The following is a 26,698-nucleotide window of genomic DNA, read 5'->3' as shown; positions in this document are numbered from 1 at the left end:
ACCAGCACGCCAGCAACTTGAAACCATTGCTGCGAGTCCTGTCTTTGCTGGAAATTTTCAGCACGCTATTTACATCTTTATTTATTCCTGTTTTCCATTTATACACCTCGATCATATCTTCCCTAATTCTACGCCTTTCGAGAGAGTGCAGATTCAAGGCCCTCAGTCTATCCTCAGAAATCTTCCATATGAGGATAGACTGAGGGCCTTGAATCTGCACTCTCTCGAAAGGCATAGAATTAGGGGGGATATGATCGAGGTATATAAATGGAAAACAGGAATAAATAAAGGAGATGTAAATAGCGTGCTGAAAATTTCCAGCCAAGACAGGACTCGCAGCAATGGTTTCAAGCTGGAAAAATTCAGAGTCAGGAAGGATATAGGAAAGCACTGGTTTGGTAATAGAGTCATGGATGAGTGGAACAAACTCCCAAGTACAGTTATTCAGGCTAAAACGTTGTGTAGTTTTAAAAATAGGTTAGATAAATACATGAGTGAGTGTGGGTGGGTGTGAGTTGGACCTGACTAGTTTGTGCTGCTGGGTCTGGTTCCATGCTCCATCCTTGAGTGGAGGCGACCGGACTGGGTGGGTCATTGGGCTAATGCGGAGAGGGTGGGTCATTGGGCTAATCCGGGGGGGATGGGGGGGGACATGGACCTGCTCTGCATGGGTCAGTAGGCCTGTTGCAGTGTTCCTTCTTTCTTATGTTCACAGTGTGCAAGTTTATTTAGGTACAGGTACACATAAGTATAATTATCCAAGTATGTACAGTGGAACCTCAAAAATCGAACTGCTCCCAACACAACCAATTATGTAAGTGTATTTTTGTAAGTGCTTTTATAAGTGTATTTTTGAGGGTCTGAAATGGACTAATCTAATTTACATTATTCCTGATGGGAATAAATTCATTCGGTAAAGGCACTCGAACAGCCTTCTGGACCGAAAATAGTTTGATATTTGAGGTTCCACTGTATATATAAAACATGAAATACCTTAAAACACTTGAAATTTTGGAAAATTTCGAGACATAATGGAGAGACGCAGTGCTCATGGAGTTCATGGGTGGGGTGCGGTGACCATATTAGAAAGTCAGGTTGGGGGAGCCGTATAGAGAGTTTTAATCATAATTTGAAATGTCCCTATTAGTAGAACTCTGTAAGGTGAAATGCTGTAAAGTGAGGCCCTACTGTATCAGCATTGGGATTGGCCTAAAACTGAGTATCAGTTTCAGCCTAAAATTAAGTATCGATATCAATGTTGGCAAAAAATTAGGTATCATCACCTCTCTAAGCTTCAGTAGAATATCATAAATTCAGTTCAGCATTGTTAATTGCCAGATGTTTGTGCTATACAATACAGTTGTGATAATTCACACCCTTATACTCTGGAAACTGCTACATTCTAGAATATATTGAAAGAAAAAAAAAATGAGTGCAGAATATAAATACAGTATTTTAATAGAAATATCACTTTCTCTGGCAAGACGGTGATAGTGTGAATGATGGTGAAAGTGTTTCTTTTTCGGGTCACCCTGCCTTGGTGGGAGACAGCCCAGTTTTTGGACTCATTGCTGATATAGCCCATGGCGTGTCTGTTGAACCTCTAGCTTCTCTGTTATACACATGCCTTGTTTATCTTTGTGAGTCAGTGCTAGAAGAGTGACTTCAATAGAAGCCATTGTTCTAGGCCAAACATGTCGGGATCAGAATGTATATTAAATGTTATATCTTACACATAAACTTTACTGAGGTGTTCCCTAACATTGACTGTATAATGTGCTATTGCCCTGTCCTGTTGTCTATACTGCCAAGGTGTCCTGGTTGTGATACAAACCAATTTTGCAACAAATACAAATAAATCTGCTGATTAATAAGGCTTTCAGAGAAATGGACCAGATTATCATTTGTTAAGCAACCTAGCCCTGTCATAACATCGAAGAAATTGTGTTCCAATTTCTCAAAAAATGTGAGTTGTCCTTGGTTAGAAAATGTTGTCTCCAGTTTTCTCTCTAGGTGTGCATTTATATGTGAAATGTTGTAGTTACTGTAATGTAATTTATTCCACAAGGTTACATGATCAGCATTTATAAATGAAAATGTTCTTTCCACGTTTTAAGAGTGTGTCAAATGTCTGAAGGATCCTTGCACATGCATCCTCACTGTGATTTAAATCATTCTCTCTTTACTCTTGAATAAAAATTATGCAACATAGGTGCAGTTTTAGGTAGACCTTAATGTACTTTTATGGTATCTAATGCTGTATTTCAAGCTTTGCTGATCATTTACAGGTTGACTTTGTGGTGACCTATGATTTACCTCTGACTAGTTTTGAGAGTTTTCTGCTCAGCAGCTTGTCTACGAGTCAGGCTTATCTGGTAATTGCCCGGTCATCTAGGCAATAAATTCCTTGACAAATTTTCAGTGCTATCCTCTGGTGTTTCACTCATATACTCCTCAGTCTCACTCACATTCACACATGCTCTGACTCATTGATGAGTAGAATAAAAAATAAAGGGACAAGGAAAAGCCACAGATGGACCTGGCCAAACTTCTGGACTGGCCACACAAGTGCTATTGAGATTCAACCTCAGTAAATGCAAGGTTATGAAACTTGAGGAAGGGCAAAGAAGATCCAAAATAAAGTACAGCCTGTGGGAACAAAAGCTGCAAACCTCACTGAAGGAAATGAACCTTGGGGTGAGCATAGTGCAGAATATATCACATGAGGTGCATGCCATGCAAACAAGTTCCTCCTTTGCATCATAAACACATTTCGTAAATCTAAGGTTAACTTTAAGGACTCTCATCAGTCACTCGCAGGTGGATCCCACACCTGATCAAACAACAAGACTAGTCCCAAAGCTAAAGGATATGAGCTATTGAGGAGAGGAGTAGGGGAGACATAATAATGGTGTACTAAATATTCAGAGGGATTAATAGGGTAGACAGAGACAGTCTGTGCAAGAGATGGGGCACAGGTGCACAAGATCATGATTGGAAGTCTGAAAAAAAAAATGATGATGATTCATAGGGATGTTGAGAAGTATTTCCTCAGCCTTAGAGTGGTCAGAAAGTGAAATGATTTGGACAACGAAGTGGGAGAATTTTTATATATACAGTTGTAAGAATAGACATGATAGGGATCACAAGGCCAGGAGGGAGTAAACCTACTGGTGGCCGGATAGAGGTAGAGCCTGGAGCTAAAGCTTAACCTCTTCAACCACAAATAGTTTAGTACATACCCTAATGCTGACACTCACTTGGATTGAGACTGTGAGTGTGTCATACCAGGGGGAGGGGGTGTGAATGTGTCATACTAAGGGAAGGGGGTATCAATTTGTCATACCAGGGAGAGGTGTGAGTGTATTTACCAAAGAGGCTGGGATATAAATGTGTCATACCACAGGGAGGGGTGTGAGTGAGTGTCATACCAGGGGGAGGAAGTGTGTGTGTGTCATGACAGGGGAGGGTGTGTGAGGTCCTTCACCTGCGAGTACACCACTTTCCACCACTTGAACTCCTCTTAATCATACGAGCAAATCCTGAGGGAATTATGTTTTGGAAAACATTCTAGTATATGAGATAATACAACTATTTATCACACTAATGATAAAAGTCTGGTAATACAGAATTATTGGTAAAATTATACAGGGATAGGGAGTAACATAACACTATGGTTATTACACTGCACTGAGTTAATAAACAATGGTAAGACATTAGTCATATTTTCTATTGCTAAAATGTCCTGAACTGGAACATTCCAACATGCACTCTTCAAGTAGAGTCATAGATAAACAAACAAATTTTATTTCTGTGAAGTGGAATACAGTATCACACTTTCCGGCATATAAGGCACGCCTTTTTCCCTCACACAGAGTCGTGGAAAATCACCCTGCACCTTATCTTCTCAAGGTCAGGGTCAAGGTAGGCTTTGTGTTACGCTTTAATGTAAAGTAAGAGGGTAATTAACCCTTGAATATGATTAGTGATTTACCGTCATGAAACTGCTGTCGTGCGCCTTGTATGCTGGAAAATAGGATATATTATGCAGTTAGGGTGTTTGATATATATTACTGCTTTATAAAAAGTTCCTTGATATGCACAACATTTTGGGCAGCCTTGAGACTAAATTATGATTATAAATATATGAGAATAAGAATACATAGTTTTTAAAATATTTGAGGTTATTAGTAATTCGGTAAAAAAGTATAATTAGAGATATATTAAGGATGAAGTTAGGTATGTGATGAGTAACTGGTAGACAAGGACAGGGACAGTGCAGGTAGTTAATGTGTAGGTAGCATTCTTGTACACATTTTCACCTTCAATATATTAGGTTCATATTGTAATTAAATTTTCAACTTTTGATGCAGTTTTGAAAAGTAATTTTTTCTCCTTTAAATTAAAAATGGACTTTTATCCTACTCATATTTTAATGATTTGGAAGTTGACTTGGTTTGTACGTGACTTTAGTTGACTTATGGCAGAGCCTTCAGCGTCAGTGAAGTTTGTTTTTGAGTTTAGTTTTTGCTGGGAATAAAATGCCCTTTTGCCACTTGAGGAATTAGTTTAGGAAGTGTGAGTGTGTTGTCTTAAAGTGGGAGGTGATGACATTGCTTCAGAGTTGGTGCTAACACCACAGTGAGCCTCAGTGGGAAGTGTAAGTGTTGCTTTAAAGTGGGAGGTGATGACACTGCTTCAGAGTTGCTGCCAGTGCCAAAGTGGGTGGAAGCTGTGTGAAGAGAGATACACAAATACTAAGCTTTTTCAGTGTGAATGTAGAGAAGACAACCTCTTCTTGCATTTATCTCACACCTTCTAATACTGGTGTTCACCAGACTTTTAGACAACTTCATTTTTTATATCCCTACAGTATTTATAAATTAATTTGCGTTGATGTAATTTGTATATCAGGAATCAATAAATGCCCTAAAATGTGACCCCTTGCAGCTCTCAGCTTATTTCTAACTATTCTCACTTGTTTTCATTAAGGATTACACCTACAGTGTTATGTATGTCAAGATAGCAGATGTTAAAGCTTTTATTTCTAAAGCTTTTGCTCTATACATATATTAAAATATCCCAATACAGAAGATGTTTTAAAAACAAACAATTATGCTAGAAGTCATGTTAGTTTTTTATTTATTATTATTATTTTATTTTTTAACTTAGCCATCTCCAGTCGAAGCAAGGTGACCCAGAGAGAGAAAAAAATGACACATTCTTAATAGTTCATTCAATCACTGTGTTGCCAGAAATGTGCTGACATCAGCATTTTAGATTACCCTCTGACTGCAACATCCCAACCCACTCCTTCAGAGTGCAGGCACTTCCCCTCCCACCTCCAGGACTCAAGTCCAATTGGTTTTCCTGAAACTCTTCATAAAAGTTACCTTGCTCACACTCCAACAGCACTATACCTTAAAAACCATTTGTCCCTACTCACTCCTGTCTAATATACTCACACAAGCCTGCTGGGTGCTCAAGCTCCTAAAATTCAAAGCCTCTTTTACCCCCTTCCCCTCCAGCTGTTTGTGGATGACCCCTTCCCCTCTAACTGTTCCTGGGATGAACCCTCCCCTTCCTACCATTCACTTCAGGATATTATATCCTCTTTATCATCCTATCCCTAATTCAGTTCCTTGAATCAAGAGCCCTTCACCAGCATCAAGGCAACCCTTTTGAAGAGAATCCAGTGATTAAACATTTTCAAATATTTATTGCATCCATAACCTTAACAAGTATAGTACTGAGGTTAAGGCAATTGGATGCCCCCTCCCTTAGTAAGTGCCTTATTTCTCTCTTTCTGAAGGCCATTTGTACAGTTCTCATAGAGCAGAACAGTTCAAGGACCTCGTTAATGAGTGCAACACTTGGGTATCTTCATTTCTGAAATGCTTTGCCTGCTCAACAGGTTTCTTCAGTTAATTACAGGGGTGACTTTCATACTGGAAACACTGAAAGAAGTGGAGAGTTAATTTTAAGGTGTTCAGTCCCATGGTCTTGGTGGGAATGTTTCCTCATACCTGCTGTCCCTGGTCACCTAGCAGCAAGTAGGTACTTGGGTGTTAGTTGACTGTTTTGGGTTACATCCTGGGGGTGGTGGTATACCTTGAATAGGGCTGGGCTTTTGAAATGAGCTGAAGTACGATAACAGTTTTTAGCAAAAGACAGGTTCTCAAGTCTTTAGTTCAGGTACTCATTGTTCAGTTCTATCAAGGCTGAAGGACTGACCACCTTTAAATTATTTCTCCGCTTCTTCCACTGTCTCCAGCATAAAAGTCACTCTGTATTAGACCGAAGAAGCCTACTGGACAGGCAAAATGCTTCAGCAATATGATACCCAAATGTTGCATATCTTATTCGTAATGGTAAAGGTCTCAGTATTCATTTGTTATGTTTTTTCTTATTATTCTTGGACAGGTTATTAGAACCTGCTCTTTTCTTTTTATGTTTTATTGTGTCTGGTGCTCTTGGTGCATCCTGATTGGGAATGTTTATAAATTGTGAGTTTTAACTACTAATATCACACCACTACTCCATTACCACCATTCCACTAGATCACCTGCATCACTTCCCCACCCACATGGCCCTTTCACCACCATCTAACCCTTTCCCACCATAACCCCCATATAAATAGCACTGAGCTGCTAATGTTACCATATGGGATGCACTTGCAATTTAATTTTAACATGGGATGGCTGCCATTAACACCCACTCCACACGTTATGTATGTCACACTACTGAGGTTACGGCTGTTTTTCTTCTCGCAAGAAACATTGACATGGTTCAAATATATATCCTGGATGGAATTAGAGAGGAAATGTGAATGTGACAGTGTTTGTTGTGTAATGGCCATATCAAAACAATTATTGTATCAGCATAGTGACACAGTAGTGATGTCCATATCAGCATAGTAACAGTGAAGATGTCCATATGAGCATAGTAACAGTGATGATGCCAATATCAGCATAGTTACACAGTGATGATGCCAATATCAGCAGAGTGACAGTGCAGCACTCATGGACCATTTTACATGTGGTTACTTGGGTCACAGTTGTAACTACATATAACCATGAATTACATACATCTAGTCTGCATTAACTAAGCTTTTGAAGAGTAAACTTTTAGATTTTTTCTTTGAAATTGTAAAAATTTTAATAAATTGACTTAGTGGGAGGTGGTGGAGGGATTTCAGAGGTAGTAAAGAGGTGGGTGGTGGTGGTTATGGGCATAAAGCCAAGACCACAGGTCGCCCACGTTGTGACAAAGATAGGCTAGGACCAGCTGCAGCTAAAGTGTCCATCCTAGTCTTACTGGGCTCTGTGTCCCATGATGGTAACATTATTGAGTGGTGGAGGGGGTAGGGCAAGAGGTGGGCGGGGTCTCCAGGAATGGGCATGATCTTATAAGCAGTGGCGGCTGGGTCTCTTGAGGTAGGTGTGGTTTTGTAAACAGTGGCAGGGTTTCTTTTGATTGGCAGGGTATCTCAAAGAGTCCCACATTTTTTGTGGGGGACCGTGAGTGGAGGAAGAAAGTCGCTCAGTGGGATATTATTAGCTTGTGTAATAGTCATTCCTGTGGTAATTTCCACGGACATGAAATTTTGAAGGGCCCGTCCTGCCTTAATTAGCATGGAGCAATGAGTGGCAGATGTGGTGGGGTGAGTGGTATAAATACACCTGGGTGGGTGGCTGGCGGCATGGTTGATGGGGAGGGGGGTGTCTTTGACTTGCAAAACATATTTGTCGGAAAGTGGAAAATCTGCACACTTATATAAGCTAAAAAAGAAGAGCTGTTCAAAAAAAAAACACTAGAAAGTATACTGATGAACTGGTTTACTGTAGATACAACTAAGTAATCATATCTACATATCTTTGTTCTTGAATGATGCCAGTATTGTGAAGGGGCTAGAAGTGTTGGAGTTTGGTAGAAGATTGCAAGACCTGTGCTTTATAGACTTAAAGAGTGCTCAGATAGTGTCTACTGGAGATCAGCCCCATTAGGTGCAAAATAATGAAACTGTTGATGGAGCAAGGAACCAGTGAGCATATCACTTGGGAGATGATCAAGAAGAACTTTGTAGCGATTGATAATTCCAAATCCTTCCTATAAAGTGCACCTAAACAAAAGAGCAGTAGTACTGTATGTTAAGTTGGTAAACATAAGAAAAGCTATTAGAAGACATGACAAAGACTTAAGACTACCACATATAATACCCAGCACTGATGTGAAGTCCTCACCCAGTCAAGCCCAAGACAAAATATGAGAATGTCTAAAGGTATGCATCATGATTAGTTCTTGAGGTGAGAGGACCGAGATAAGAAACAAGAATACAAGGGTAGTTCTTGAGGTGAGAGGACTGAGATAAAAAACAAGAATACAAGGGTAGTTCTTGAGGTGAGAGGACCGAGATAAGAAACAAGAATACAAGGGTAGTTCTTGAGGTGAGAGGACTGAGATAAGAAACAAGAATACAAGGGTAGTTCTTGAGGTGAGAGGACTGAGATAAGAAACAAGAATACAAGGGTAGTTCTTGAGGTGAGAGGACTGAGATAAGAAACAAGAATACAAGGGTAGTTCTTGAGGTGAGAGGACCGAGATAAGAAACAAGAATACAAGGGTAGTTCTTGAGGTGAGAGGACCGAGATAAGAAACAAGAATACAAGGGTAGTTCTTGAGGTGAGAGGACTGAGATAAGAAACAAGAATACAAGGGTAGTTCTTGAGGTGAGAGGACCGAGATAAGAAACAAGAATACAAGGGTAGTTCTTGAGGTGAGAGGACTGAGATAAGAAACAAGAATACAAGGGTAGTTCTTGAGGTGAGAGGACTGAGATAAGAAACAAGAATACAAGGGTAGTTCTTGAGGTGAGAGGACTGAGATAAGAAACAAGAATACAAGGGATAAATCTTCCCCTGGAGTAATGGAGAACAAGGGGAAACTTAATAAAATACTTTGGACATAGCAGAGTAGATAGGCTCCTTACCAGAGGAGAAACTGTAGGGTAGATAGGCTCCTTACCAGAGGATAAACTAAACATTGAAGCACTCTGGGAGACTGCTCTTCCACATCTTTACATCAACCTGTAATTAAGATACATAAAATACATATGCCTTATTTTGTCCAAGAGTCAAGGTGACACTCTCCACGTTAATACTCCAAATAAAATGTTCTTACTAATGATGTATGGGATTCTTATCATTTAAACTTGATCTAAATATAAGCACTGTAATCTGTTTATTGAAATTTTGGTGAATTTCCACTTAAATGCAACTCAAACAGCAATTTTTATTAAAAATTGGGAGAACTTGTGTAAGTAGACAACATCATGTCAGTTCTTTTATATACTATACCGTAAGATATGATAAGATACTTTATTTCAACCTGATACAATGTTTGTACAAAGGTGAATGACATTTAGGTATGCATGCAGAGAGCCCCTTAATATGCAGAGCATTTCAGGCAATGTCTACATTGTACCTAAAATTTAAATTGGTCATGAAGAGTTATAATTTAAGGTGACCAGCAGTCAACACTATTATAAAGACAGGCTCTCATTTATTATAGTTACAGAAACTGTTATTACCATTATTCCCATGATATATATATAAGGAGTTAGGAGACTAAGTAGAGATATTATCCTAAGTAATAACTTTTAGTCTGACAACAGATATGGAAACGAGAAATATAACTGTAACGACAATTTAAATAATAACTAATATTAAATTTTAATTGTTACAGCAGACATAGATATAAGAAATTAAGTACAATGACTATTCCATGTAAAAATTCTTGATTATTACAATAATTACGTCAAGAGTGAAAGGATTACATGTAAAATTTCTGGAAGTAAAAAAAATAGTAAAGATAAAAGTTACATGTGAACGAACACTGGAGAAGAACTCAGAGAGCAAGTTTCAAAGATGCATTTGATGAAATATATTGGTATCATGAGTTACATTTAAGGTAAAGAAGTGTCTTAGGTTATCGTGAGTAATGTTAAACTATGTATGATAATTATACTTATGTATACCAGTGCCTAAATAAACTTACTAGGATACCTTCAGAATCGTCTGACAGAATTTCAAATTTTGGGGTCTTTTATGCACATTGAGTTTTTACTGAGGTTGAGTTAAACATGATATACATTTCTTGTATTATATGTATGAGCTTGGTTTCAGTTCTCTAGAAAGCATTTCTGAGCTGGGTTTGTATTTGTATTGATTCTCCTGTATATATAGTATGACCAGTGGTATGAGTGAATGTTGAATAAGTTTCAAATTTTGAAGAATGTGGACATGTGTTGTCTAGCACTTGCTTGAGTGATCATTTCAATAGCACCATTTTGTTGAGTTACTATCAGCTTTAGGTGATTTTCTATCATAGATCCCCAGACACAGATACCATAGGTGAGGTAAAGTTAGATTAGAGAGTAGTACAGAGCAAGTAGTATTGCTGGAGGCACATTGTAATGTATTTTTGGAAAGGTTGCCTACTGTTTTGGAGACCTTTTTGGATATATGCTGGATATCAGTGTTGAATTTCAAATTACTGTCAAGGTACTGACCTAAGAATTTTCCCTCATCTTTTATTGAGTATATCCTTTACCATTATATTAAATTTTATTTTTTTAGTTTTGTTCCCTATTATATAGAGTCTTGTGAGTCTTAAGAGGAGGTCAGCTGAGTGTCATTCAAGTAGATATCTTTATGAGTTCATCATTAAGAGTGCTGAGTGTTGTGGAGGAAAGCTGGATCTAAATGGTAGATGACAAAACTTGTGTCATCTGCAAATAGAACAAGTTTAAGTTCCTGAGATGCATTGGGAAGGTCATTGATGTAGATTAGGAATAAATAGCAGAAGGCCAAGACAACTTTCCTGAGGCATGCCCCTATGTTGATTTATAGAGTGGAAAGTCAGAGGAAGCAGGGGTGATGGGAAGATTATTGCTGGGATCGAAGCAGAGGTAGGGGAGAAGCCCCTAGGTTGGAGGGATGGTTATAGGAAGCTGGATTGGGGAAGAACTCAAGGTGGGGAGGGCTAAGGAAAGGGAGGTGGTAAGGGAACTGTGGGGTATCAGTGTAGAAAGTGGGGGTGCTAAGAAACAGTGGTTGGGGAAGAACTCAGGGTGATGAATGTCAGGAAGAGGCTTGAGGTGGGGAAGTGATGTCAGGGAGAGAGGGGGTGAGGGAAAGGGTTAGGGAGAGAGAATTCAGTGAGTGTGCCAAGTGTAGGGAAGACGGCCGTGTTGCTACCGAGTCTCCCTGACTCCATACACCAACTTGACTTTACAATTTGTTTACTGCATCATTTTTAGTGTTGCACTGTAGATACAGAATCTACGAGACAATTGTTGGAAATTTCAGTCAAGTGGAAGGAAGGTGCAAATGTGCAATACGCAATAAAGGAGATATTTGTGAAGTAGTTGGTCAAGTGCATGTGCAGTCTACTTTATATACAGTAGTAAAGATACTCAAGACAGTCAGTGGAACAGTCAATCAGGAATGTGTGTACCCTATATGATAAAATAGAGATACACGAGACAGTTAATGGAACAGTTACTCAAGTGCAGGAAAGATACACGTGTGCCTTACTTGACACAGTTCACAAAAATATAAATACATTATGGAGAATGAAAAGTTAGTTTGGGTCATTTGGTGCAAGGTGATGGAGGCTCAGTCTTCAGTCTTGTGATCACGATACAGACATCTCCAGTGTCCCCTTCATAACGACCTCCCATTTTAAGTGGCATCAACATGCCACTTATTAAATTCAAGATGACTCTGTTCTTTGTATTTTATTGCCTTCATACTTTGTTATTGCATCAAGATAACATAACAGTAATAGTTAAAATATAAGTGATTGTTTTTAGCATGTGAGCACCTACAAATGTGAAAATATTTTTGGGAATCTCGTAAACTATTTAATTGCTCTAAAATTTTTTAGGAGGTTTTAAAAAGGGTGATGAAATGCATGTGTTCTCATTATTGGTGAGCCATGGAGACAGAAAAAAGGAACATGGTACTTTAAAAACACTTAATAACACTAATGTGTTCCCTTGTAGTGCTGAACATGAACAGCGAGTACCACTTGTTATGGAGAATGTCAATTTTCTTATTGAAAACTGATATGCTAGCACTGTATATCAGTCCAGAGACGTGCTTCAAGCCACGAGAAATTTGCCAAACTCGCTAGCTTTTGGTAAAGGAAGGGGCATCTCTCCTTAACAGTATGGGTGACAACTTTCCACCACGCTATAAGACTTTCTGCTCCTACACTGTAGGGGGTGGTTCTGTCAGTTCACACCCGCAGCCTCTCATCGCACCCACATGCCATGAGGTGATTGCTCCCTCATGCCCTTTACCAGCAGCTTATGCCCACCACCCGCAGAATGTGCAAGCACATCCACTGCCCCCTCAGCCCCTCTCCTACTCCCACCCTCTCTCCAATCCTCATCATTATGGCCTTCCACACCCTACACCTCATGATGATCAAGGTGGGCTATGTATGAAATAACTGTTATTTACCTATAGTAAATGTCTCGTGGAGTCCTGTCTGTTATCATAAATATTGTAAAATTTCCAGGAGGCTGTTTAACATACCAGTATAACCAACTATCTAACACTGTTTGTGAAGGTGTATAGTAGTCTACTGTGCTACACCGAAACACTGAAAATGGGTAGTAGTTGGAGGATGAAATGTTGTGGAAGTAATCAGTCTTGTTTAACCCTTAAACTGTCCAAACGTAGATATACGTTGATGTGCGGCAGGCTCTGAACGTAGATCTACGTTTTTTTTTTTACATGCTTTCAAATGGGGAAAATCAAGGTCAGAGCACTACACACGTGAACGTAGATCTATTTTGGACTGTTTAAGGGTTAAAATAGCAAATACTCAAAGTAGGGATAATATTTGTGCATTAATATTGGTAAAATTATCGACACTGTGTTAAGTAAAAGGACACAGGTGCAACTAGTATGACATTTTATTGTGGCAACGTTTTGCTCTCCAGGAGCTTTGTCAAGCCATAACATTCATGAAGAAATACTTAACCTGTAAGAATGATAACAGCACCTGGGGTGAATAGGTGGTAATTGGGTTTGATCCAAAGAAGGAGAGGGTAATTCAATTTCTTGAGTGATTAGGGCTGCACAGTAATGCTTGCAGTACTGTAATTGTTGTTCTTCCAAGTACAGTACACATAGTGGCATAGTACAACATGTATATTATACATGTATATACATTATGGAGGTACAGTAGTAGCAAGCACTGTATTGGTTTCTTATTTTTTCTGTTAATGTACAATGACACTATAGAGATCTCTAGGCTTGTGAGGTCAAGTTCATGCACTCTCTTCATAGTTTACTATCAGTGTATTCAGAGGATAAATGCTAAATCCGTAGGAGACATACAGTACCTGGGGAATAGGAGGCAGCCATGTTTAATCCAAGGAAGGGGAGGACACATTTAATTCCTTGGATAGACATTTCCATGAACTTCACTCGAGGGTGGGGGTCTCCATTGCATTCATTTTTCAGTTCTGGTACCAGGCATGTCTCAGATCTTTCTAATTTTTATTTTTATTTGTGCATAATTAGGCTCTGGAAGAGAAACTTTCATTTTTAAGAGAAACCTTCATTTTTCTTTTTGGTCACCCTGCCTTGGTGGGATATGGCCGGTTTGTTGAAAAAAAAAAAATAGGTTCTGGATCTAAAATGGCATCGTGTATGCTACTGGTTAGACATATGTTACATATATTGTCCTCACTGCTTCTTTGTATAGGTTTCTGAATGTCATTCATGTCTTTGCTAGCTTGGGTTACATTGCTGACATTATTCATTAACTGTGCTCTGGAGATAGGTTTTATGTAGTGTTAATGCCTTCTAGTCTCTCATTATTTTATTTTATGAGCTGCTGGTAAATAAGCATGCATTTAAAGTCAAGAACATTAATCTGTACTGATTAATGGCAGCCTCAAAGTAGGGCACCTCAAACACAGTAGTTTTGATAGTATGTGAGGACTGTTTTTTAATACTACTGTATGTGAATGTTGCTAGCAAGTTGATGTTACTTATTATGTCTCACTTTCTCTTCTCATGATAATTTTCTGATGAAATAAATGCTTCAGATGAAGTGAAACTGTAATTTTGGGGAAGCTCCAAATTAAATATTTTGTTATAGGCGTCTTTATGAAAGTAAATTATTATTATTATTATAACTGCTCCTTGCTTTGCGATGGTTCAGCTTACAATATTTTGACTTTACAATGGTGTCATAGCTGTAAAACTTTTTTTTTGTGCTGTACATTTATTGATAGGATAAACTTGTACTCATTTATTTACTTTTACATATTGGTATTTAGTTACTAACAGTAATTATTTGTTTATTTACTTATTCAGTGATAGTAGTTATTTACTCATTTATCATATCTTATTTGACTTACAATGGGTTCATCAGAACATAACCCCATCGTAAGTCGAGGAGAACCTGTGTATACTGGGAAGCACCAAACCTGGAGGGTGTTATAGTGTCTGGGTAAAGGAGGTAGTCGGGTTTGAGTCAAAGAAAGGGAGAGTAGCTCCAGGTGTTAGCTTCAAGATACATATACCAGAATCTTCACTTGCCTTGAAGTGAAATTTGTAAGGGAAATTTGCAGATAATAAAAGTTACTGTACATTATTATGGTGACTTATTTGTGTAAATATACTTTTCATTTTGATAGAAATTTTATTAAAACTAGGTAAAATTGATCATACATTGGCTTTAAATATTTAATTGTAAACCATTTAAGAGTGAGTTTTTCTTGTATTAAAATATAGTATTGTAATAGCCAGTGACATGAACAAATTGCTACAGTAAGCAAATAACACTTAAGTGTTCTCAAATCTGAGGCAGATGGAATTATTTTATATTGATGAAAACAGATGCAGCATTATTGTTAGGGAATTCTATTATCGGAATGCTTTTCACATTATACTAGATTTATCTGAGGGGCTTGGACTTCCAGCGGGCATGCGTGAGCGTGTTTGATAGGAGTGAATGGAGACAAATGGTTTTTAATACTTGACGTGCTGTTGGAGTGTGAGCAAAGTACCATTTATGAAGGGGTTCAGGGAAACCGGCAAGCCGGACTTGAGTCCTGGAGATGGGAAGTACAGTGCCTGCACTCTGAGGGAGGGGTGTTAATGTTGCAGTTTAAAAACTGTAGTGTAAAGCACCCTTCTGGCAAGACAGTGATGGAGTGAATGATGGTGAAAGTTTTTCTTTTTCGGGCCACCCTGCCTTGGTGGGAATCGGCCAGTGTGATAATAAAAAAAAAAAAAAATTTAAATCAATAGTTTTCATCATACATCAGGCAGTCATATTATTTTACCCAGCAAGCTGGCAGACAATGCTGCCGCAGAGCAAATGTTGCGTATACCAAGGACAGATTTTCAAGTCAAACGCTCCAGCCTTAAGTTTTTTACACCAGGATTTAAATCGCAAACATAAATATCAAAAAATGCGAAATACTAAATTCAGTTAAATAATATTTAAATTCTGAAAGCAATGCTGATCTTGCCACTGGTAATGCTACAGCATAGTTTGGTTTCATCTACTTAAATAAGAGCTGTACTGTACAGTGGACCCCCGCATAACGATTACCTCCGAATGTGACCAATTATGTAAGTGTATTTATGTAAGTGCGTTTGTATGTGTATGTTTGGGGGTCTGAAATGGACTAATCTACTTCACAATATTTCTTATGGGAACAAATTCGGTCAGTACTGGCACCTGAACATACTTCTGGAGTGAAAAAATATCGTTAACCGGGGGTCCACTGTACTGTGATTTATATCCTGTATGGATGTAAACAGTCATAGAGTAATATCTTGGTATTGTTATACTCAAGAAAATACTATACCATAAAGGTTCATACAGCACTAAAACTATGTTCAAGGACCCCAGTGGTTTTATTGGGGGGTTATTCTAGGTAATTTATACTTTGTATGATAATTTCACTTATATGTACCTGTACCTAAATAAATTTACTTACCTGTGTGATGAGTTTTATGTAGGTTACAATAAACTGGTTTTATTTCCTCAGGTGAGTACCGTGTTGGCATCAAGTTTAACGACAAGCACATCCCCGACTCCCCGTACAAGGTATACATCACACCATCCATGGGTGAGGCTCGCAAAGTAGAAATTGCTCAGTTCCCTGACCAGGGTGCCATGCCAAACAAGCCCCAGTCTCTCCTTGTCACCAAGAACGGTGCACAGGGCCATCTCGACTGTAAGGTAAAAAACATTTTGTTTATTTTTCCATATGAAGGTTAGTGGTAGTGCTAAGTGAGTGTCAAAATTTGGATTTGCTGATCAAATCAGTTCCTTAATGTTTCTAGAGTAACTGGAAATATACCATTTAAGATAAAAGTGAAGACAAATGATACCATAAACACCTTCTTTACCTTAATAACTTTAATTACAAAGGTACTACAAGTAGGAAAAATGAGGCATATTTTTCTTGCTCCTTTTGTAGTTTGTGGCTCCATCAGGTCAAGAGGAGGATTGCTTCACAGATCTTCTTGACAATGACACTTATAGCGTGCGCTTTGTGCCAAAGGAAATTGGCATCCACTACATCCATATTAAGTTCAATGGTATCCACATACCTGGCTCACCATTCAGACTACGCATTGGCAAGGATGAGGCCGACCCGGCAGCAGTCTCGGCTGCTGGCAAGGGTCTAGAGGCATGTGTGTCTGGTAAGCTGATGAATAATTTTGCATTTACTGTATCTGTTTCGTTATAACCTTGGGAGCAAAAGACGTACATGTATTATAAACATGGAGAAGCACCAAACTGATGCTTCTCCATGGGAAATGAAATTAGAGTAACGAGGTTTATTATTGTGTACTGTATACATATGTTTATCAACCTGTTGATGATAAATGTTTGTAGCAGTAAATATCAAGACCAGTAAATATCAAGGCAAAACAAGCATCATATTTTATATTTTTCCATTTTCATGATTTACTCACCAAAATCTGTGCCTTACAGGACAGAAAACTGACTTCATTGTTGACACTTGCAACGCTGGGGCGGGAACACTAGCAGTGACAATAGATGGTCCATCTAAGGTGTCTATGGATTGTACAGAGGTGGAAGAGGGATATAAGGTCCGCTATACTCCACTTGTGCCTGGAGATTATTATATTGCTGTCAAGTACAATGGCTATCATATAGCAGGATCACCCTGGAAGGTAAAGTCATTATATTTAGATAAATTTTTTACAGTTAGATTTTGTATTAGCACCATTGCATTAATCTCTTGTTATATTAACAAAATGCTCTTTGAAAATATGCAACATGAATTATTGAAAAAGTATGTTTACAGAATATTTTTGATACTCTGTGATGACAGTTATTAAAAACATTTTGCATTATCAGTAAAGGATGTTTAACTAAAATATATCATTTGGACTATTAATATTGTATGTTCTTGCCTGATAACAGGTAAAATGCACTGGTGAAGCCCATGCAGAGAAGGGCACAATCCAGGAGTCTTCATCTGTGGTGGTGGAGACAGTAGAAAAGATCAAATCAGGTGAAAAGGGACACCAGGGTCCTGTTATCCCAAGGTAATAACTAGTTTTGTAATTTTTTAAAATTTGCTACACAATATGTATATTATGAATACAGTGGAACCTCAGTTTTCGTGATTAATCAGTTCTAAAAAGCCTGACGAAAACCGAATCATACGAAAACTGAAGCAATATTTTGCATAAGAAATAATGTAAATCCAATTACATAATCTGTTTCACACACCCAAAAATATTAACAAAAAATACATTTATAGAGAATAACTATAGTTTTACATACAGAAAACAATGAGAAATAAATATAAATGACTAATGAAATAGAAAAATGAACATTTAACATCACTTTTACCTTTATTGAAGACTTGTTGGCTTATGGAAGACGGCGAGGAGGGGAGAGGGAGGAGGAGAGGTTATTGTTTTGAAGGGGAATCCCCTTCCATAAGGACTTCTGGTATCAAGGCCCTATCCAGGGTTACTTCCCCGGATAGGGGAAGTACATCTCGCCAGAATGTACTTCCCATACATCCTGGCGAGATCAGCCACATGTACACCACTTTCGCACTTTGCTACGAGTTCTTTCTTGAATTCTATCGTGTTTCTCGCCTTCTTCATCAAAGGGCTGGCACTTGGAAACTTTCTTTGGCCCCATGGTAGCTTATTTAGCAGTTGCACTCAATAAACAAGCACAAAAAAACAATGGATTAATATGAAATGTTTCGGATGAACGTGCGGAGAAATACTCACTCAACGAGAAACAAAGGCAGACTGAGTCACAGATGCATGGGATGCTTTGTGTGGTCACTTGAGTGGCCAAGTCACGCGGACGCATTTGGTACAGACCATTTTCAACTCTACGAAAACTGAGCTGATGTACAAAAACTGGGACAAAATTTTGATGAAAAAAGTTGTCGAAAAGTGAATCCTATGAAAACTGGGGCATACGAAAACCAAGGTTCCACTGTACTTTTTTGATATGTGCATCTAATTAATGCCATCTCGTATAATATGGAGGGGGGGTTCTGTTTGAAGTTTGACTCCTTTGGGTAAATAAAAATTATACAGTATACCTGAATCCAATGAAGAGAATAGTTCCAACTTGTTGGATTACGGGGCTTTCACCAACATGAAGGCAACCCACCTCTACCCTTGAAGGAAGAAGTATCATATGACTTGGTTATTTTACCAACACATTGTTTGAAGGGGTGTGGCCTACACAAAATCCTGTACGTATTATCTTTTAGAGTTTAAACTCGAAGACTGTGTGTGTTACAAGATAAGAGTAGGTTATAGAGAGTAATCTTTACAGGTTCCAGTCAGATGCTACGAAGGTAACAAGCAAGGGTCTAGGGTTGAAAAAGGCTCACATCAACCGCCAGAACAACTTCACTGTCAATGCATCTACTGCTGGTTAGTAAGACTGATCTTTGTTACACAGGATATACAACATCCAAATATTTAATTTGTTTTTGCATAGTTTGAGAGAAAATTAGCCTAAAGATTGAATATTTATTATTTTTTTTTAAGTTCCAGCTGTCTCCCACCAAGGCAGGTTGACCTAAAAAGATAAAGGACAGTTTTTCTTTTTACATTTAGTAATTTATACAGGAGAAGGGGTTACTAGTCCCTTGCTCCTGGCATTTTAGTCACCTCTTACAACACACATCTTACAGAGGAAGGATTCTTTTCCACTTCCCCATGGAGCAAAATTATTATTATATTCACATTATAATATTGACGGGGAGGCACCAAACCCATAGGGGTCATTCAGTACCTGGAAATGGGAAGTAGACAAGTGCTTGTAAATTTCTTCATAAAAGAGGCACTCAAGAATAACAAAATCTCAAATAATTATTATTAATAAGGGTTGGTAATGTCAGTGATGGGCTCTTGAATCAAGAATCCGTCACTTACATTAACGTACTTTCACAAAAATGACTTTAAACTCATGTGGGTCATTGAAGTTTACATAGATTTTGAAGAACAAACAATAATTTGTATCATTAATGAAGCTTACTAATATATTACACCCATCATAGTAAAGTTTTCTCTTAATGTAAATATATTATAGAATGTTATCATCGTAATGTAATTTCAGGTACCAACATTCTGTATGTAGGTGTATATGGCCCTAAGGCACCATGTGAAGAGGTGTATATTAAGCATATTGGACATAATAATTACCAGGTAAGATAAAGCAGTAGAATTTTGTTATAGCTAAATTATTCTAATGATTTGTACACATATACAAAACATTATTATTTTCTCCTTTTATCATTTGACAAATTAAAGGCTTACTTTAAGTTAAGGTGTCGAGTGACGATACTTTAATAAACTGTGAGTCATCAAGTTGATTCAGCATGACATGTTATCACTAAGAATAAAATTAAAATTATTTTATTTTAGACTTAGGCTGCTATAATATTTGGCATTCCTAGATTTTTAATTACAGTTTTTATTACAGAAATCTTCAATGTTTTTAAAACTTCTTATGGTAGTTGAGCATATATAATAATCCCTCTCATAACTCAGGATATTTTCCTGAAAATTGGGGTTTTATGGAAATTAGCAGTATGTGAAGAATATATGGGAAAATAAGGTTATGTTCCAAATTTTTTAAAATTTGCCATTTTTTTTTTTCACAATAGTATACAATGTAAAAATTAATACAGTTTATCTTGCCTCACATTGTAGTTGCTATTGCTTGGTGACATGGATATATGTAGAGAGAGTTGATATGACCCTAATGGGTTTAGGTGGATGGCGGTGGATTTTTGTTGATGCAGATGCAGAGTTGTCACCTATATGAAGTTGCAGGGGTGAAGTCTTAAGTTCTGGTCCCAGTTCTCAACTTGCCAAATTCACTCCCTCCTAGCCTCTTGGGCCCTATCATACCTGCTCTTGAAACTAAGTATGTAGTCTGTGTAAAACCACTTCCTCGTCAAGGTCATTCCACTTACCAGCCACTTTAAAAGTGAAGAAATACTTCCTGACATCCAGGTTACTTACATCCAGCTGTGCATTTAAGTACCTGTTTCCCACTCTCAGACAGCCTTTTTCCTGTCTACCCATCAGTTCTTCTGCATATTTTGGATATTGTTATCGTGTCTTGTGGTTCTTGTCCAATGTTATATTCAATTCTGTTAACCTCTCCTCATAGCTCATGCCCCTTAGTTATGAAACTAGCTTCATTTCCTACCATTGCACATTCTTCATTTTCTTAACATTCTTTGTTAGATGTCAGTTTCATGCCTCAGATCTCTCAGCCTTTGCCAAAGCCACAGTTTCCTCAACCTGATTTCTTACTGAGGGGAAAACATCCAGCAGGCATGTGCGTGTGTTCAGTAACAGTGAGCGGAGACACGATTTTTGGAATTTGATGTGTTGGTAGAGTGTTGACAAGGTAACATCTTTGAAGGGATTCTGGGAAACAAGCTACCTGCATTGAGCTCTGGAGGCAAGGTTTAAAACACACATGCTATGAAAGCTAAGTGGGTAGGTAGGGATTTTTTGCTGGATCATTGTGGGGCTTGTGCTCTTCTGGAAAGACAGTCATAGAAGGAGTGATGATGAATGTGTTTTCCTTCTTTGTGACCTAATCTTTGTGGAAAATGATCAGCATGTTACAAAACCTATGGATAAAGATTTTTAAAGTGATAGATTAGTGAATGAAAGTTGTGATGCTACCACTAAAGGCATAATTAATATAGGGGAGTCATGTAGATATGAAAAAAAAAAAGATTGTATAAAATGTAAAAAAGAAAGAGTAGAAATGTAATGTCTCTTATGGTCAAGTGTGGAAACTATTTATTACCCCATGTTGTACATAATGTACCACCCCCTTCCCCATCTTTTTGATGTTTACCTTTTATCTTCATAATTTTTACATATGCAGGTACAATCCCATTCAGATGGAAATCTAAAAGTGATGGACAGGATTAAAAATACTGCAATAAATTAATAGTACAAATAGTAATTTTCATACCTGAATTACACTGTAGTGTAGAAAATTTGAAAAGCAAGTTATCAACTTATCTTCTAAACACAGGTCAGTTACAAGATCAAAGATCGTGGTGACCACATCCTCTTGGTCATGTGGGGCGAGAACCACATCCCTGGCTCCCCATTCTTGGTCACAATGTTCTAATATCACCCACAAAGAATCTCATAGCAGTTGTATGTTAAGTTTGGATTGTTATCCCTCTGCCTGGAATGACAAATTCCTCAGATTTCATTCCCCCCAATCAGAAAAAATTTGTTTTTGTCAATCCCTTTTGCAGAAAATCTTGCTAGACATGTTATATTTGCATTTTTCCTTTGCCTGGTCTGACACCTTTGCCCTAGACATGAAATAGGTATGATAACCCCAAATTACTGTTTTGATTGATGACTCCTATATTTAACTTTCATTATTCTGCTAACATTTATTGCATCAAAATCTGTCCAATGGATTTGAAGGTTGTTGCAGGAGACTAGAATATCTTGTATTTTTTTCCCAAACTCAGATCAGTTACAAGGTACACGACAAAGGAGATTACATCCTCATTGTCAAATGGGGAGACGACCACATTCCTGGCTCTCCCTTCGCCATCAACGTATAAGATAATCCCCTCTAAGACAAAACTAAAGCGATAGGTTTGCCATGTCTCTCTTGTTATGGTGTGTGTGCCATACCCCTCAGTCTCGCTAACCCTTCCTCTCCCAGTAGTCTATCTTCCTAGAATGCCTAGTTTTGCTATTACGAGTTTTATGGTTGGATTTTATAGCATGTTTGCCTCAAGACAGTGTAACATGGTAAAATAATAATTCAGAGTAATACTAAATATTTTTAAACTAAATTATTTTCAGTTTAAGAATATTGATTTTACATAGTTTTTCAGCTTCAAATTTTTACTAAATAACAAATGTATTTTGCTATTTGCTATTCCTGTTTTAAAAACAAAGTTTTTGCCTTCTCTGAGTTTTCCTCTCAAGTCTTCTCATGCTGTGCAAGTTATAAGTTTTAACCAGTCATCACTAAAGTATATGCTAATCACACTAGTGATGTGCTACATTTCACTTATTGAAAAAATTTCACTAAAGAAACCTAACAGTATGAACAAATCAGAAAAGTAATTTTAGTTATGAAGTCTACTTCACAAACCCAGATACTCATTTTTGCCTTGAATATTTACTTTGTGTAATTCTTTGTGATAGGATATCTAACTGATGAGTGTTGAAAATACATCCATTTGTTGAATTATAAATTGATGAGTAATCTGAAAATTGTCCTCCCCTTTCTTCCTGAAGATAACTGTAATACACTATATGCAGATTTTTAGATATGGTGAAATATTTTAAGTAAATTTTAGCATGGATATGGCAGATTACTATGTTAGTTTTGGTGCAAAAAAAGTTTGTATAAAAAAAAAATTTCATAGTGGTTATATTTCAATTTTCCTAAGGGAGATGGGCAAATCTTCAGGTGACCCAGTTTAATTAAAACAAATAAATGTCAACATGTGGGTAGAATTTGTATTTGTCCTATTTTGTTTCTGTGGATATGTTCAAGTTACTTAAATATTGTCTATCACTGCAGCTTCATAATCATGGTAAGGCAAGTCAGTTCTACCCACATTGTATTATATACAAATTTCTTGCATGTGTTTATGATTGACATGTCTTTCCCTGTTCACATCTTAAATTAGAATTGCCATGATTGCAAGCATTTTTTTTTTTTTTTGTGGCATGGCATTTTTGTTTCTTTTATTTATGATTTTCTATAGTTACAGAGGTATTTTATAACAATTTCTTAAATTGGTAAAAGGCTACCAAAAAAATACTTGGCCTAGTATAGTGTTACTCTTAACAAAAGGCTTCCCATTACAACAGTTAAGGTAAATGCTTTTACATAACTATTATTAGTTAGTTGTTACCTAAAAATTATTGAATGATTCTTATAGTAACAAAAAAATTATTATAAATGCAGGTCACAAAATGCTGTCTAGACAATTAGCAGTGGATGGAGCCTAGTCATAGAGTTCAGTACCTTGATTCATGATAAAGTTGGTAGAATTACCGACAATATGTAAAGTAAAAGGACACAAGTGCAACTAATGTGACATTTTATTGTGGCAACATTTCGCTCTCCAGGAGCTTTATCAAGCCATTACGTAATGGCTTGATAAAGCTCCTGGAGAGCGAAACGTTGCCACAATAAAATGTCACATTAGTTGCACTTATGTCCTTTTACTTTACAACTTGATTCATGGAAACATACAAACCACAGATTACTTATATGTGAAGGAAGCAATGTGCTAATCATGCACAAGTAAATAAAACCGGATACTTACCCATTAATTGTGGTAAATTTGAAAATTGTAAACATTACAAGCTAGGACTCATTATTATTTAAGGGAACATTTAGGTGGCAGATACACAGATAACCCGCACACAGAAGAGAGGAGCTTACAACAATGTTTCAGTCTGACTTGGACCATTTACAAAGTCACACTAACTGTTAGTGTGACTTTGTAAATGGTCCAAGTCGGACTGAAACGTCATTGTAAGCTCCTCTCTTTTATGTGCAGATTATTTGTGTATTGTTCCAGTCATGATATTATGACTTTTTTTCTTATTTAAGTGGCAGATGTTCAGATTATATTCTTTGGTTAAATTATAATTATAATTCTGCAGTCATAAAGTACAAATTATTTATAAATTTTACCCACTGACAAAAGTGAGCAGTTTTTAAAATTATTCCAGGAAATTACTTTTTCTCTATGGCATTAGCTCTCATTTATTTTAAACTGCATCCCAGGATCAAGATATTATAGTGTATTTTTCTGTACAGTACATACTGTGCCATTGTCACTATGTAGTACAGCTCCACATTTGTTTTTTAAAGCTAACAACATACGAATAATAATTTCACCCATAATTTTTTTTCCATGAGCAAGAAGATTTATACTTGGGTGATGTAGCCATTAGGTTTAACAATAAAACTTTGATTTACATCTGTGGCCAGACTAAATTCATTAAATCCAGAATTGTCTTTATTGTTATGGTTTGTTGGTAAATTGTTTGGTATTGTTTAAATTATGGAAAAATAATTTTATTAGTCGGATTTAATGGACAGTCAACATTTATGGATGCCTCAACCCTTTATTAAATCAATGTTTCATTGTGTTACTTGAATGCCTTGGATACTCTCTTATAACTCCTCTCTCTCCACCCAGATTGGTTATGTTGTTCGTGACAAGGGGGACTACATCCTGATTGTCAAGTGGGGTGACGACCACATTCCTGGATCCCCCTTCCATGTCACTGTTTAACAAGACTTGACGAAATATAATTTCACAGATTATAAGAAGTTAGCTCATAAGAGGTTTTAAAAATTGAAACAAAAAGTGACAAATAAAATTGGTTATAAGGTAATTTTTGAAAATGTGTCCACCACTTAAATTTGTAATTCACTGTTTTATTACATTTTTTTATATCTCAGAACTAATACTGCTGATATTGAAATTATTTATATACTGTAACTAAGTTATTATTTCACACATTAACAGACGTCATTAATACAGTAACTGTATGTTGACTTCATGCACAGAATTTTCCACTGCTTGTGTTTTCAATCGAGCATTTCAACATATCAACAACTCCATGTATCACAGTGTGTTCATGCTGCTGACATGACAGGCACGCACAGCCTCCCATAGTGTCACAGTCGTGCCGCAAGAGTTCGTCAATCCTGATAAAAATTTCATGAGTATATAGGGTGCTCCTGTTAGGTTAAGGCTTTGGCTTATACTCTTGCATATGCTCACAAATAGTTATGCCTAACCATTGGAGAAGTTTATTATTGTTCCTGTTGACTTGTTGAAACTGTAATAAACAATCTGTAGTTTATTTTATCTAAATTATTCTAGGTACTTAAATTTTATTTGCTTTTATTTGCTCTGCTACTCTACTAAAGGATGGGAAATGAAGAAAACTTTAAAAATTATGCACAATTCATTTTTAAAATATGAGAATGCAGAATAAATCATGCGACAATCTTCATATTTTGTATAAAAAAAAGTTATGCTTGGATTGGAGAACAGTTGTTTCACTTTTACTTATTTTACTGTAAACTTTTATTTTGGATGGTTCACCCTGGATCACTAGGACTGCAGATCCTTCTACTCTTAAAAATCTAATAAAAGCTACAGTACCATGACTGAAACAATTCCCAACTGGCTTATAAATTATTGATGAAACTAGTTAAAGCTTTGGTCCATCCTAGACCACCAGAACATCACAAGTGATGGTCCACAACAAGCAGAAATGTTATCTAGCTTCATCACCAGTTTGTGAGCTAATTGTGTAGTTAAAATTGTTAATAGACTTTAGTAACAAAGGTAAATATTACAACCAGGGATTTGCATTCATAGTGATGTTATGAATAGAAGTGCCAATTCCACCTCTACTGAAGTTTCACTGTTCCTTATTTTGCAGGAACCTTGGGGGGGGTCAAATGTTTCTCTAAGCCTGTCTAGCCGACTGGTTCTGTAAGCTTGGTATACAGACCCCATGGGGGTCATAACCCAGAATTTTGGAATATTTTCTGAAAACAAATAAATGCTTAAATGGGTTAATTTATTGTCTTATTTACCAAGAGTTCAAGAAATAATTGGCAATACTGAAAGTCATCTTGGATATCTCGGAAACTTTCTTAAAAAATTTTCTTAACGCGCTGGTCGCCTCCCACCGAGACAGGGTGACCCGAAAAAGAAACACTTTCACCACCATTACCCCTCAAGGGAGGTTCCTTGATGCTGGTGAGGGACTCTTGATCTAGGGAATTGGATCTGTGCTTCAGTTCCCTGAATTGAACCTGAATACCTTCTATCTCCCCCCCCCCTCCCCATGTGCTGTATAATCTTACGGGTTTAGCGCTCCCCCATGATTATAATAATAATTCACCATTATTCACACTTGCTGTCTTGCCAGAGGTGCACAGATACAACAGTTTAGATGTCCCTCCAAACAGCAAATATCCCAAAACCCTTCCTTTAGAGTGAAGGCATTGTACTTCCCACCTCCAGTGTCATGTGGGGGTTCAAAACGTAGCGAGTCATACTACTGGTAAC

At 37.3% G+C, this 26,698-nt stretch overlaps 1 protein-coding gene across 9 annotated transcripts in view; it reads left to right on the top strand.

The window, feature by feature from the left end:
- The window catches only part of cher (filamin protein cher), a 482,745-nt gene extending 456,542 nt beyond the window's left edge, over window positions 1–26,203 (top strand). For 6 of the 9 annotated variants that reach the window (XM_053771249.2, XM_053771246.2, XM_053771251.2 and 3 more), the window contains 8 exons: window positions 16,091–16,284; window positions 16,526–16,751; window positions 17,047–17,249; window positions 17,503–17,627; window positions 18,895–18,995; window positions 19,684–19,772; window positions 21,634–21,761; window positions 24,803–26,203. In XM_053771249.2, coding sequence (XP_053627224.2) covers window positions 16,091–16,284; window positions 16,526–16,751; window positions 17,047–17,249; window positions 17,503–17,627; window positions 18,895–18,995; window positions 19,684–19,772; window positions 21,634–21,732 — 1,037 coding nt within the window. In that variant the 3' untranslated portion in view covers window positions 21,733–21,761; window positions 24,803–26,203. Of the gene's footprint in view, window positions 1–16,090; window positions 16,285–16,525; window positions 16,752–17,046; window positions 17,250–17,502; window positions 17,628–18,894; window positions 18,996–19,683; window positions 19,773–21,633; window positions 21,762–22,090; window positions 22,221–24,802 lie in introns of all 9 variants that reach the window. The other 3 variants (XM_053771248.2, XM_053771254.2, XM_053771247.2) reach the window with 2 other exon arrangements.
- The last annotated feature ends 495 nt before the right edge of the window (window positions 26,204–26,698 follow it).

The sequence above is a fragment of the Cherax quadricarinatus genome, chromosome 5 (genome assembly GCF_038502225.1).
Source record: "Cherax quadricarinatus isolate ZL_2023a chromosome 5, ASM3850222v1, whole genome shotgun sequence".
Taxonomy (NCBI): Eukaryota; Metazoa; Arthropoda; class Malacostraca; order Decapoda; family Parastacidae; genus Cherax; species Cherax quadricarinatus.
This window is presented reverse-complemented; position numbering and strand designations above follow the sequence as displayed.